Below are 15,032 nucleotides of genomic sequence, written 5' to 3'. Positions count from 1 at the left end.
TTTTTTTAAGCTGATGCAGTTCCTGATTTTTAATCAGCATTGCTGTTATTGCAATATCTGTATATTACCAATTCACACTGCGCTCTCTCCCCAGAGATAGTCTTTGCTGTGAAAAATTGTAGCACAGCCCTCAGTTTTCACCTTTGGATATAGCCACTCCTGAAAGCAACAAAGAGTGCTTGTACAGAAAGAATATTTTTGAAACAGATGAAAGGCGGGGGGGGGGAGGAAAAAACAAAGAAGACTTCTGCATCTCCTGAACAGAGTTCAAATCAAGAACAGGGTAGAATCTATGCAGTAAACAGGAATAAGGAATAGAATTAGAATAAGATTTTTGCAACAAGTCATAAAATTTTATTTCTATAATTAGAAGACACCATTATATCAATGTGCAGTTTCAGCTAAGTCAACTTATAAGGCAGGTTGCATTGTTACAACTTCTAGTTAGCAATAAATGTCTGTCTGATGCTGCTTTTCTTCCTTCTATTTTTTTTCAATCTTTCAATTAGATAGAAGACACTGGAAACAGTGCTTGACCATTTCCCTTATAATGGAGCAAGAACTGCAAGTAAAGGTCACACTTTATTTCCTAGAACCAGAACTTTATTCCAGCATCTCTTCAATAAGTGTTGTTGACTGAAAAGCTTAGGAACATGTAGGAAACAAGCTAATCAAAACACTTTTATTTAATAGCTGTCAAAGATGCTGTGACAACAGATAGTCTTTCATCTTAGTGGATATTTGCATATTTTCCTCAAGTTTGTAACAGTTTTACATTAAACTAACAAATTCCAGCAACAGAGGCATTGATTTAGAAATCAGCTCTTGAAAAATTTTTGTTGTTTTTTTGCATAGTGTAAACAATATTAAGTTTAATTTCAAGGAATGTTTGAAATTTGAATTATGTTAAGCAATACTTACTAACTACTTCACTATATAGAACAAAAAGAGATTAAATCCCTTCTTGACATTCTATCTGAACGTCCCAGATGACTTACTATAAAAAAAAAAACATGCTTTCTTAAAAAGGAATTGACAAGAGATACTCAAGAAATGTTGGGAAACTTTCTATAATGGCGTTTCCTCTACAGGAGGATGGACAGCGTGAGCAATAAGTTATGCACCGGATGCTAAAAATCTTAACTGCCACTTTTTCAAGAGCAAGACTCTGTTGTCTTTTGTCTCACTGCACACCTTTGACAAGTGAGTGACTCCATTTTCTCCGCACCCTCCTGCTGGATCTTGCGGTCTGCAACTAGGATCTTCCATGAGCCTTCTTAAGGCTGAAGAAACGCAGTCTTCCCAGTCTCTCCTCATACACTGTGTGCTCCCTAACCATCTTGGTGGCCCTCCACTGGCCTCACTCCACTACATCAACCTCTCTCTTTTCCTGGGGAGCCCAAAACTGGGCCCAAGCTGAATCACTGGACACAGCACTCCAAACACTGTCTCACAAGTACCACAAAGAGCTGAAGGATCACTTTCCCAGAGCAGCTGGCTACACTCTTGCTAACCCAGTCCAGGATGCAGTTTGCCTTTTTTGCTGCAAGACCACATTGCTGACTCACCTTCAACTTCTTGTCTAACCTCAACCCCAAAATCTTTTTCTGCAAAGCTGCTTTCTAATCAGTCTGCCCATCCCCACCTTTACCAATAGCTGGGGTTACGCCAACCCTAGGATTTTGCATTTGCCTTTGCTAAATGTCATATGGTTTCCGCTAGCCCTTTTTCTAGTCTATTAAGGTCCCTCTGAACCACAGCACGCGTTTCCAGCCTATCAACCACTTCCCCCAGTTTGGCTTAGTCTACAAATTTGCTGAAGGTACATTACATCCTGTCTTCCAAGTCCATTAAAGACATTAAATAGATCAGTCCTAGTGTGAAATCCTGAGAGACATTATCAGTAATCCAAGCAGCAATAGAGCATTTTCATACGCACTTGTCGCCAGAAGCATCACTACATTGAGAAGAAAGGCAGTTGCCCTCTTCACCACCTCATATTCTCACATACAGCTACCATACTTGCAATACTTGCACTCAGTTCCAGCTTCATTAACAGCCTATAAAGAACATTCAACAGATGGATTTGTAAAAATTAACTTTCGCCAGAATTTGTAGCCAATATTTTTGTTCTCTTTAACAGAGGTCCTTAAATATATCAACTTAAAAAGAAGTTACCAAATTTCACAAAGAAGAAATTACACTGAGTAATTTCTGCCTACCACCTCAGCATTGGGTTTTTTTGTTTGTTTGATTGATTTATTATATGTATATACATTGATTTATTATATGTATATACACAAATAAACTAAATCAAGACATCAATTTAATAACGACCAGAAACTAGCAGTCAATTTCATATACAGTTACCAAAATTACTCTGTAGGTATTCCTGTCCCAGCTACTACAACTTTTATTCAGTTTTTAGTTCTCAGTTTCAGATTCTAGATGTAGACATTTCTATTCTAAAGTTATGAACACTTAATTTTCTAAAAGGAGAAGGTATCAAAAATTTTAGGTAGTTCCTTCCTTCGCTGCACTCCATCTTTCCTAAATTTCTCCCAATAAAATTCCAAAAGCACAGGACAGCCATCCAAATCTTGACAAGCCAGAAGTAGCTTCTGGAACACCATGCACTAGAGAAATTAAGGTAAAGAGAAGTTAAATTTAAGAAAGCCATAACAAGGCAAAACTGAGAACACATTTGTAGTCTTACACAAACACCAGCTTTTTGGACCAGCTTTTTGGACCAGCACTCCACTTGTCTGTGAAAAGAGCATACCTACTCCAGAGTTGAACTACTAATTAAAGAATCACCTGGGTTCCCTAAAATAGTTCAGTACTTGAATAATTCAGTATCTAGTTTCTACTTAGGTAAATACAGAAAGATCAACTGCAAAAAAGGAAAATTAGATGTAACCGTTGAACAATATTATGAGATGTTCAAGAAAAGAAACAAGTATTTTGTGAAATCAGGAATAAAATACTTCTAGCAAAATATCAGGAAAGACAACTTTGCAGTTTTTCACTACAAGCAGGATGCAAGTTTAAATGCAAGACAGACCAAAACATGAATTAATGAACAAAATTTAAATTTTTATTTTGGCTAGTCATAAGCTACACAAAAGTATTAGATAATAATTCTCCATTGAAGCATGACATCAATGTAGTTTTCAGCTTTCTATAGCTTTTCTTTCAACTCATTTTGCATTAAGGAGATGAAATGTGGCCAACACAACCACAAGTTTAGGGTTTTTTGTTTAGGGTTGGGGGGGGGGGGACAGGTGGAACAAGATGACGGGGAGTATTTTAAAGTATTTGAAGGAAAGGAGAAACAGCATTTTCAGCTTTTTTGAATGTATAAAATAAAATCCTGTATCATCCCACCTCCATCACACTGATCTCCCGAAACAAAGGATCATTCACATGTAGTTCAAATTTGCTCAAGCAGCAAACACACACATCACTAAGTGACAACACACTTCCTTCCTCTCTCTCTTGGGTTTCACCAATTACAATCAGACAACCAGCTAGATTCTGCCCAAGAATTAAATCTTTCCCTTCCACTCTTATGAAAAATTTTCAATTAAGTTTAGCAAGCAAAAAGCCCACAAAAGGCACTGCATGTCATCTGTTAGATGGCTGCCCTGTCAGGAAAACCTAACATTTTGAAAGCACTCATCTTGTAATCATTCTGCTTAATCCCAGGAAAACACTTTACCTCCTCACCTTGAAATCATAAAGAGATCAAAGGGGGATTTAAAAAAGGTAATTAAGACTAAAAGCATTTGATGACAGCTTGACAGCTGTGAACATTCACCCAAAAAACCTGAATTATGCAACTTGTCTGATATTGTTACCTGTAATTTTGTATCCATATGCAGCCAGCTGTCCAGCCATATATTCACCATCCGAATTATTGTGAGAACATCCCCACGTACGAATCCAGATTTTCTGAGCACCGGGAATAATGCTGTTAAGTAAAAAATGAATGAAAAAGGCAAATTAAAAGATGAACAAGCTTCCCCTTTAAGCCCACTGAACAGACTCAATTAATTGTAATTCTCCAAATATAAAATAAGCAACACAAACTGTAACAACTCCAAAACAGCTAGGGAAGAACATCATGATTATGTGATTTTTGTGTAGTGGGTATTAGGACTGGTTGGCATGGAGTTAACTTTCTCCACAGAAACCCACATGGTGCTGTGTTTTGTATTTGTGACTAAAACAGTGTTGATAACACACCTGTGTTATAGCTATTGCTGAACTGTGCTTGCACAGCACCAAAACCTTCTATTTCCCACTGTGCTCCACACTGCTCCAAGCAGGCTGGAGATGGACAACACATTAGGAGGGCACACAGACGGAATAGCTGACCCAAATTGGCCAAAAGGATAATCCACACCAGATGACATCATGCCCAGCAGTAAAAACTGGGGGTTTGGTCTTTCCAAACCAGCCACTGTTCTGAGACTGGATGGGCATCAGTCTGCTTGTGGGAGATGAGTGATGGCTTTTGCATCACTTGGGTTTTTTCCCCTACTCTTTCCTTCACTTAAACTGTCTTTATCTCAACCCAGAAGTTTTCTCGCTTTTGCTCTTCCAATTCTCTCCCCCAAACTACTGGGAGGAGAGGAGAGCAGGTGGCTGGGTGGCTGCTCAGTTGTTGGCCAGGGTCAGTCCACCACAAGTGGCAATAAAAGAGTTTAAGAATGGAGAAGGTACAAGAGCTGTAGGATAAGAAGAGATTCAGTACACTGCAGTTAGGTTAAAAACAAAACAACAAACAAGTAACTTTCTGAAAATTATCTATCATTTAATAAGTGACCTTCAAGTGACTGCACTGAAATTAGGCCGCCAGCAAACAAACTGTTAGAGCTAAACTGCAACCTTTTAATATTACGGCACCCATTGATTGTAGGTCCCTCCATACAAGCCATCTTTATGAATTCCTAACTTAAGCCTGCCAGCAGCCACACTAACGTCTGAAGGCTCATATCCCAACCTTTCTGGGCTACAGACGCAGCATGGCAGATCTGCAGCATGGAGCTAGCACACACAATGGTTTAAGAACCAACAAAAAATACTGCAAGAAACTCTCACTGAAACTCCTTGGATAACTGTGCCAATGAGCTAAAGATGCCAGTACAGTAACGACACACATTCTGGAACACAATCCTTTGCCCTGCCCACATCTTTTTTTCTCCCCCCATGCCTCTTTTTCTAAAGATACTTCCCCTAGCTAGAAATAGAAATTCGTTGATGGAAGATTAATGATCATTAAGTAGATACGTGCAACATGTGTTGCACATGTATAATGTATTTAGACTTCCTACGGTCTAAACATCATACACTGAATGTGCTTTCTTGGGTCCAAAACACTAAAATACAGCCTGTTAGATAATATAGAGTGCAGAAATACTTAGAAGAATGGAGTGCTAGTGTGAAGTATCTATAGACCACCAGTTCAGCTGTACACATGCTCCTGGCAGAATGGGGTCAATACACTTTCATGGGGCTTCACATTGTTATGCTTATAAAAATCTCTTTTGAACACTAATGAAAAAACAAAATTGAATTTCGTGTGCATTCCAGACATACTTTATTTTCATCTTTATAATGCAGGGAAATTTTATCAACCAGCTTGAAATTAATGGGAAAAAAAAAACACCCACACAAAATCCAGATCTCTGAACTGCAGTAGAAACTATAATCAATAACTGAGTTTACCTATAGTTTAATCAATTCCACTACAGCAGAAAGTTGATTCTGTTCTTATGGGAATCACAAGAAGGAAAAATGCAAAGATACATTCCGTAGTTACTGCATACTATTTCCACGGAAATAAAACAGTAAGTTCAAAAGAAGTTTCACTATATCACTTGTACATACATACATCACTTGATGTACATACAAGTAGTACAGCCTTTGGAAATCCCAGGTTCCAGAAGCCAGGTGGAAAGACTGAAGCAAGGAAGATGTACCCTTGGTGGAAGAGGATCAGGTCAGGGAATACTTCAGCAAACTGGACATACATAAGTCCCTGGCCCTGATGGGATGCACCCACAAGAGAGATATGGACATACCGGAGACAATCCAACCAAGGGCCATGAAGATGATTAAAGGACTGGAGCATCTCTCATAAGAGGAGAGGCTGAGAGAGCTGGGACTGTTCAGCCTGGAGAAGAGAAGGCTCAGGGGGATCTTATCAACGTATATAAAAACCTTAAAGGAGGGGATAAAGAGGACAGAGCCAGGCTCTTTTCAGTGGGGCCCGATGACAGGATCAGAGGCAACGGGCACAAACTGAAACACGGGAGGTTCCCTCTGAACATTAGGAAACACTTTTTCACTGTGAGGGTGACTAAGCACTGGCACAGGTTGCCCAGGGAGGTTGTGGAGTCTCCCTCTTTAGAGATATTCAAAAACTATCTAGGCATGGTCCTGGCCAGCTGGTTCTAGGGGGTTGAGCAAGGGGTTTGGACAAGATGACCTCCAGAAGTCCCTTCCAACCTCAATCCTTTTGTGATTCTCAGAATTTTGTTTATATTTCTCATTCCAAATGTCAAAAGGCTACTCTAGGACTGCATTTGGAAGAGCTCAGCTTCTGTTTAGGTAATTAAGGTGAAGCATACAATTTTTCAGAAATGTTTTACCCATAAGGAACCATTTTTCCAGTCTGATTACTCCATTAATCAGTATGTCAGTCGTAACCAATTTCTACAGAAAGTTTGCCTAGAAAAGAAATTTGCTTAGGATTTTTTATTCACTACCACTACATTTTATAAACACTATTTTACTCATTTTTATCTTGTATTCAGATTTTACATTATGAAATAATGAGAACTCCCACCATATTTTTAGAAGATGACGGTGCACACAAGATACAAGAAAAGCAACAAGATAGGGCTGATGAAAGAATTTACCTGTCACTTGGGGGATCATCATCTGTCTGAATATTTTTTTGTGAATTGCGTTTTCGCACTTTTGGAAAAACATCCTTTCTTACAAACTGCCGATCATGCGGTTTCAAATCTTCTGCTGACACAATATCTTCAATATCTTCAAGCACTGAATCACAGGCAGCAGGCATCTTCAAGAAGCATTAGAGAAGACTGGTATTAGCAAGCATTTGAATACAAAACCAAGGTCTAGTATCTACTGCGTATGTTCTCATAAAGAAAAGTCAGATATATTTCTACATACACCTGCAATATATCATACATATCAGGGATATTGAGCACATAAAAACAATCAACTATCTAGAGATATTTCCTGATGCCCTCTTCCCCTGAGATCTCAAACACAGGCAGGGAGAAAGCCACAGACGATATAGATTTTTTTTTTTTTTAAATAATCTGTACCTTGTCATCTTCTAATTCAAAAACCCTGCAGTTCCTCTGACATGACATATCCAAGATACAAATATTCTTAATCATGTCAGGCATCATAGTGAAGTAATGAGGTTGTGTTATGTGATAGATATGCTTCCACTCACATCACAGGAGAAGAATGAAAGATACAGCATTCAAGTGCCTGCTTCAGAAGCTGTTCTGGCTCTTCTATTTGTGTGCTGAAAACAGGTGCACAGTATTTCAATATGTCTTCATAGTCCTTTTGAAAACAAACCAAACTATTCCTAGAATTCCTGATCCCACAGGCATTTCATTTTAATTACTTCATTCATCAGGACAGCAAAATAAAAATTCCTGTCCTCAGGTACAAGATGTTAAACAACTAGACCTAGCTAGATTAAAGTAGCTAGATTATCATCTGACTGGTATAATATAATAGAAGATCATTAAAATCTAATTATATTTTCCACAAGAAAGTAAATATATATCCCCTAGCAGATCTCAAGATCCAGATCAGTTTTCAGGAAAGGAAAAAATAAGAGTTATTTGCTAAAGGAGCCTATAAAAAAAAGTTACTGCATTAATTACATGCCCCACACTGTGCTGTGTGTAATTCTTAATCAGAATAAAGTCTGATTTAACATTGGAAACTTGTTTTTGTACATGTCTCAACAGTTTACTACGGAAATCACAGAAGGGCATTTCACAGAGTTACAGGGAAAATACAACACTTTCCTAACTCACAGTGAAAAACAAAACAAACAGGGCTTTAATTTCTTTAAAATCAGATTTCAGGAACAGAAAATTCAGGCTACTGGAGTACAAAACACTTTAAGATGTTGCAATTAAATTATTCAAGAACATAAGAAGTTAAACACCTGTGCATTTTCCCAGTATGAGTCCTTCAGTCAATCTTGCAAAATATACTTCAAAATAAAACTTCATATAACCTGAACCATTACACATCTGCATTTAACTTAAAAAGGAATATAATGATGTCACAAAAAGGATGCATCTGGCAAAGATATTTAAGCATTTAGAATTCTTCTAGATCAAAAATCCCAGGATCTATAAAAAACACAGCAAAGGATGAACAAAAATAAAAAGCTGTGAAAAGTCTAGCCATAAAGAACACTGGGGGAGGGAGGTGACATCCCTTATACTAGTTTATACCACTAACAGTATGTACAAATAGGTAAAGTTATCAACTCAATACAAGGAAGGAAAAAAAAAGGTTTTGACTTGTTTTTCTCTCTTCCAGAAAAATATCTGATATAACGAAGCAGCTGGCAAACAAAATAAGCTTAGTTTATTTCAGTGGCCCACAACAGAAAGAATACAGCCAAAATAAAATCCATACCTTTTAAGCAAGGTCTAAATCCTCTTGGATAATAATCCTGGGGAAAAAAAGAAAAAAGACGTGGCATGAACAAGCAGAACTAGCAGACAGAAACCATGAGTTCATGTTATTGTCCAACAAGCATTCGTCCTCCCTTTGCAGAAATATGTTTCTTGCTCAGTTTGACCTTGTTAAGACTGGGTACACATGCTGACTGGCTGACAAGGTGGAACAGTAGCCATATTTCCCTGTCCTTCCCTGAGCAGAGGCAGCAATCTTTTTGTCTTTCTTTTATAGAGTCTTTTTTGTCAAAGTCCGATGTATTTAAATTCTTTCAGACCTCCTCCAGATTTCTGTCTTCAATCACGAGTTTAAAATTTTGAATGAAAGAAGGGAAAGAGATTAACAGTAAATTTTGGCTAAAGACATTCACAACTTTTTTTTAATTGTAAACACAGTAAAGTTTTTTTAGAACAGATTACTTGATATCTGCACTAGTTCCATATGCATGCATGAGAGCTTGTCTTCACAAGCAAATAAACAAATATAGATTCCTGCAGCTACTCTGACAGATTGACTGAAATAAGAAGCAATAACAAAATTAGAAGCTAACGTATTCTTCTTATGCTGTCAAGTATAGAACTTTGCATTTCTCTTTAAAAAATGAATGTTAGTAAATAAAAACTAATAAAAGTGTCTTTAATATCTTGACACAAAAAAAATTTCCCTTGCCCCTGTCTATTTCGGTCACTCCTCCTTGATCTTCTTGCGCACACCGAGAGAGTACTTCTTTCCACAGAGAAAACTTCCATCCCAGTGGAAGAGGACTGCTCTTTCCTCAGTTTATCAACAGGTGTCTCCGGTAAAGCCCCGGCCTTTTATCCCCAGGCTTACACAGTGCAGAAGAAAACTGTAGCGTTAGTGTAAAGTAAGACCGACCCACCGCCTAGCTTGGCTCACCTCAGGGCCCCGGGGCAAGCTTGTTACGTGCCCGCGGGCAAGCGGCAGCCTGGCGCGCCGCCGGGCCGCCGCCTGACCCGGCCTGGAGCACGGACGTCCCGGAGCCCGGCTGGGCTCGGCCCCCCACCGGGCTTCTATCCCGCTGACGATACCCGACCCGCGAGCAGCAACCCGGCCGCCAAAACCTCTGGAGGTTCCCGCCAGAGGGGCCATCTCCTCCTCGCGGCTTCGACGCGGAGCCCAGGGGAGGCCCCACCTGGGCCGGCAGCATCGCGCCGGCGGGACACCGGCAGAGCCAGGCAGGGGAGGGGAGGACTCAGCCATTACCGTCACAACCGGGCAGGGGAAGGGGGGGCGGGGGTGGAACTCAACGGCGACGCGACGCTCCCCTCCGCCAGGCGCACCACCTCCTCAGCTGGGCTCCGCCATCACGGCCGCCGCGCCCCGCCTCAAGCCCCCGCGCGCGCAGCAGCGCCGCGACGGCGGCCGGCAGCGGCCAAACTAGTCCGCCGAGCTCTGCGGCGCAGCCTCGCGAGAGAGAGCGCGGCTGCGCCGCCCGGCGGGGCGGGGCGGGGACAGCGGGGTGGCACCGCGCCCGCCGGCAGCCCGGGCCTGCCGGTCCCGCTGCCAGAACGCCGAGGTGTTTGACAGCCGGGCCGGCGCTCCCGCTCCTTTCGCCGGTGGATTGCCGTACGTGGGGGAACAGCAGAGCTGAAGCCTATCCAGAGCTGGGGGCTGCGGCCGCTAGGGCCGTTGGAGCCCTTTCGGCTCCTCACGCGGCCGCTGCCCCGGCCCGCCCCGGCCCTCAGCGGGGAAGGGGGGAGAAAAGGGAAGCGGCATCGCTTCCTCCGCTCCGGGAAAAAATGGGGGGTCAGCGGGGCGTGGCCCTGCTTGACTAACCTGATCTCCTTCTGTGACCAGGTGACCCGCTGAGTGGACGAGGGAGAGGCCGTGGATGTTGTTTACCCGGGCTTTCGTAAAGCCTTTGACACCGTTTCCCACAGCATTCTCCTGGAGAAACTGCCTGCTCATGGCTTGGATGGGCGTACTCTTTGGGTAAAACTGGCTGGACGGCCGAGCCCAGAGAGTTGTGGTGAATGAAGTTAAATCCAGTTGGTGGCTGGTCAGGAGCGGTGTTCCCCAGGACTCAGTACTGGGGCCGGTCCTGTTCAATATCTTTATCAATGATCTGGACGAGGGGATCGAGTGCTCCCTCAGTCAGTTTGCAGAGGACACCAAGTTGGGCGGGAGTGTTGATCTGCTCGAGGGTAGGAAGGCTCTGCAGAGGGACCTGGACAGGCGGGATCGATGGGCTGAGGCCAATTGTATGAGGTTCAACAAGGCCAAGTGCTGGGTCCTGCACTTGGGAAACAACAACCCCATGCAACGCTACAGGCTTGGGGAAGAGTGGCTGGAAAGCTGCCCAGAGGAAAAGGACCTGGGGGTGCTGGTTGACAGCCGGCTGAACGTGAGCCGGCAGTGTGCCCAGGTGGCCAAGAAGGCCCATAGCATGCTGGCTTGTATCAGGAATGGTGTGGCCAGCAGGACTAGAGAAGTGGTTGTCCCCCTGTACTCGGCACTGGTGAGGCCGCACCTTGAATCCTCTGTTCAGTTTTGGGCCCCTCACTGCAAGAAGGACATGGAGTTGCTGGAGCATGTCCAAAGACGGCCGACAAAGCTGGTGAAGGGTCTAGAGCACAAGTCTTAATGAGGAGTGACTGAGGGAACAGGGACTGTTTAGCCTGAAGAAGAGGAGGTTGAGGGGAGACCTTATCGCTCTCTACAACTACCTGGAAGGAGATTGTAGCGAGGTGGGTGTTGGTCTCTTCTCCCAAGTAACAAGCGATAGGACGAGAGGAAATGGCCTCAAGGTGCACCAGGGGAGGTTTAGATTGGATATTAGGAAAAATTTCTTCACCGAAAGGGTTGTCAAGCATTGGAACAGGCTGCCCAGGGAAGTGGTTGAGTCACCATCCCTGGAAGTATTTAAAAGACGTGTAGATGTGGTGCTTAGGGACATGGTTTAGTGGTGGACTTGGCAGTGCTAGGTTAATGTTTGGACTTGATGATCTTAAAGGTCTTTTCCAACCTAAACAATTCTATGATTCTATGGTTCATCCCCTAGAAGCCGTAACAGGCCAGCGGGGCCCAGAGCCGTGAGGGAGGTCATCCGGGGTCGTCTCTTTGGACAGCGGCGGTTGAAAACAGCTGCGGGCTCCCCGTCCTCGCCGCCTTCAGAAATAAGAGCGTGCCCCATCGGTCCATCAGTGCCTCTGGGCAGTCCTGCTGCTTTGGCTGGAGTGCTCCAGAGTGCTCCTGTCGCTTTTTGAGGCTATGCTCCAGAAGTGTGGCTGTAAGGACGGTGGAGCTGGGATCCAGATGGCATCGAATTGCCAGGCTGCTGCTGTTGTTGTACTGGCAACATCAGATATTCTGAGACTGAAGGTGAAGTCGTAGAGTTCCAGCAGTGCGCCGTGGCTGTGTTTGAAGTGCAGATAACCAGTGCCAGGGCACCTGCTGAGCACCAAGGCCATGTGTCCTCTGCTCGAGTTTCCCAAATCCTTGGAGACTGACCTTTATTTTAATTGAAAATTAGGCCCAGCAATACATATCCAGTTAAAACAGTTGGATTCTGATGTATCTGATCCAAATTAATGATGAGCTATTTATTCATGTTACGGCCACAACACTTTTATTTTTAATCGTTAATTTACAACACTTTTATTTTTAATCATTAATTTCCTCAAAATACAATGCTAGTAGCAACATTTCTGTGTAGCATGGAACACGTTGGTCAAAATATTTAATATTAAATGGCTAAAGTTTCTGGCATTGTTCTCCTCCAATTTAGGGCTAGTAGCAACTTTTCCGATGAATATTTTGGAAGACATTAGTCTGGGTGTTTAAAGTTGGATGGTTAAAGCTAGGGCTTTAAGCAGACAGATTGTTAAGTGCATAGTTTCCTTATTGGTCAAAGTGTTATAGAAGGTGAGCATAATATTATTGCTTTGTTTTTAACATACACAGTTAACCTAAAAAGATTGTTTATATTGCATCTTTAACATATTTATTTTATTTTAACGTAGCCAGCTTTGGAATATAAAAATCACCATTTCTTGTAACTGCATTTCGAACCTTAAGTTACTGTCTTTAGAAGGAGCCTTTGGAATCATTATGCTATTCTCTAGACAACAGATTATAGTCTCCCTCAAACTGGAGGGAAAATGAATGAAAGCCCTGAGTGTATTCCATAATAGGCCCATTGGTCTGCTAGCAGATAAAATTTGGCAACTTCTACCTATGAATATCACTTCCCTTCCCTCTCCTTTTTCTTAAAAACTGGTACTTATTTTACGTCATGCTTATCTGACAATGTTCACAGGCAAAAAAAGGATAACAATAAGAACAAAGTAACAGGAGAGATTTGAAGAGGAGAATTGGGACAGAAAGAAACAAGCACTTCATTTAAATCAGTCTTCAAGAACAAATCATTCTAGGCAGGACTAAGCGCTATTAATATCACCCTGGCCTCATGATAGAGTCATTGTTACAGCTTAAGATACATTTGCCTTTGTGATTGGTCTGTGTGTAAGCACACAAGTACTTTTCAGAGATACTCTCAATGAGACACTAAGTGATGTGTAATTCATTATTTTGCAGCATTTTTAGCCAGGAAGAGAACGGAGAAAAACATTTTAAAATCAGTAGTCGCATTAATCTATTTCAGACATCCTCCTGCATAGAACGGTGTAAGTAGTTAGTAAGTAATGATATATATATTACCAGTCAGTATTTTAACTGCTTCCTGATGAAGTTAGCGATTCTCTTCCTTTTTCTCTTCCGTTTTCTAAGTATTTCACATCTAGTCCTTGAATTAAACTTCTGTATTCTGGGAGCACTGCACTGCACTACCCCACAGTTATTGTGACTAGCCAAGTGTTACCTCTCTGGTTAAACAATACTGGGCAGACATCAGTGCTGTTTTTTGGTTGACTAGAAGAGCAAAGCACAGATAGCCTGCAAGACATATCCAAAAATCTCCAGATGGCCAAGACTGACAAAACACTACTCATTAAGGGGAGGCAGTGAGCTCCAAGAGCAGCTCCCAGGCAGGAATAACCCATGAGTCCCATACCCAGTGACATAAATAGGCCACGCTGATCAGTTTCAGCATGATCCGGCAGAGCCCTTACTTTGTCCCGCTGCCAAGAATTCATAATATCAAGCAGCCCTTGTGCCAGCACAGTCCTATTCAGTCCGAGGATGTAGCCACAACATGGAAGGCACCTTTTAAGTGCTTTTGAAGCTCACAAATCTAAATTGCTTTGTAGAATATTCATAATAACAAACAAAGCTGCACACAGACTGCTGGTAGTGCAGCAGGTAGCAAGGGAAGCAGATGATTCCCTACCTGGGAAAACCGCTTTTTAAGAGACAGCAGCTGGCAGTGCAAGTCCCAGTACTGGCCTTCTATAGACTGTAAATATACATGCTCCGGTTCCTTGAATGTCCAAAGAACAGCTTTAGAATAGATCCTTTCCGAGTTGCCTGCGTACCATACTTCCTACTCTTCAGGGGTGGTAGACTCGAAGACACCAGTCTCAGGGTGGGTTACCGTCTTAAGTCATTACAGGTTTTGCATGAATAGGTAGTTGGAAAATACAAAAACTACTAGGGAAATAAAATGCAAACCTCAATTTTAGCCCATGGTTAGTAGAAGATACATCCTTAGTTTTTTTAGAGCATCTCAACTAACATCCTTAGGGAAGGGAAACAGCCAGGGAAGTGAGGGCCCAGTTTTTACATGACAATCTTATTGTCTGATAACTAACGTGCAGTTCTGGGTGGAAAAGTAAGTGAGAAGGCATGCAGGAAAAAAATGGAGAGTCTTAAAGTTAGATACAAGAAATGAGATTTCTTCCTCTATTCCTGCAATTTAGGAGAATCTGGCTGGTCATTTGTCAGCAACATTCAGCACCACTCAGAATTGATAGCAACCCATTTTTTTCTGTTAGATATGACACGCTCTCCCTGTCAAGTTTTAGAAAGAAAAAAGTGGGTGAAGAAACTCCCAAACTTAATAAAGGCAAAACATTCGGCTGACCTTTGCTTAGCTGTGGAGTAATATCCAGGCAGATCTTGCTTCAGCAAGAAAAGCAAAATGGGGAGATAAGTTCTACTTGTTTATGCTTTTGTTAATATCATGCCATTGACTTTGCTCTTGGTTCCCTTAATCTTGAGAATTGTTGGCTCCAGGAACACTAATAGCATTGTGCATTAACTGTGTTACATACAGAAAAAATTGGCATATACTGCCAAATTTGGTGCTTCTAAACATGTAGCAATGTCTCATGCTATAAAAAGTACCTTACATA

At 42.1% G+C, this 15,032-nt stretch overlaps 1 protein-coding gene across 13 annotated transcripts in view; it reads right to left on the bottom strand.

Annotated features, from left to right (window-relative positions):
* The window catches only part of CDKAL1 (CDKAL1 threonylcarbamoyladenosine tRNA methylthiotransferase), a 434,025-nt gene extending 423,834 nt beyond the window's left edge, over positions 1–10,191 (bottom strand). For 3 of the 13 annotated variants that reach the window (XM_075142826.1, XM_075142831.1, XM_075142832.1), the window contains exons 1-5: positions 9,985–10,190; positions 8,719–8,755; positions 7,368–7,576; positions 6,930–7,096; positions 3,861–3,973 (exon numbers count right to left, since the gene is read on the bottom strand). In XM_075142826.1, coding sequence (XP_074998927.1) covers positions 3,861–3,973; positions 6,930–7,096; positions 7,368–7,454 — 367 coding nt within the window. In that variant the 5' untranslated portion in view covers positions 7,455–7,576; positions 8,719–8,755; positions 9,985–10,190. Of the gene's footprint in view, positions 1–3,860; positions 3,974–6,929; positions 7,097–7,367; positions 7,618–8,718; positions 8,758–9,426; positions 9,444–9,473; positions 9,587–9,984 lie in introns of those variants that run through there. The other 10 variants (XM_075142828.1, XM_075142830.1, XM_075142821.1 and 7 more) reach the window with 9 other exon arrangements.
* Between the last annotated feature and the right edge of the window lie 4,841 nt (positions 10,192–15,032).

This window comes from Calonectris borealis, chromosome 2 (genome assembly GCF_964195595.1).
Source record: "Calonectris borealis chromosome 2, bCalBor7.hap1.2, whole genome shotgun sequence".
In the NCBI taxonomy this organism is placed as follows: domain Eukaryota; kingdom Metazoa; phylum Chordata; class Aves; order Procellariiformes; family Procellariidae; genus Calonectris; species Calonectris borealis.
Note: the sequence above shows the minus strand (reverse complement) of the source record. Positions and strands in the feature narration are given on the sequence as shown.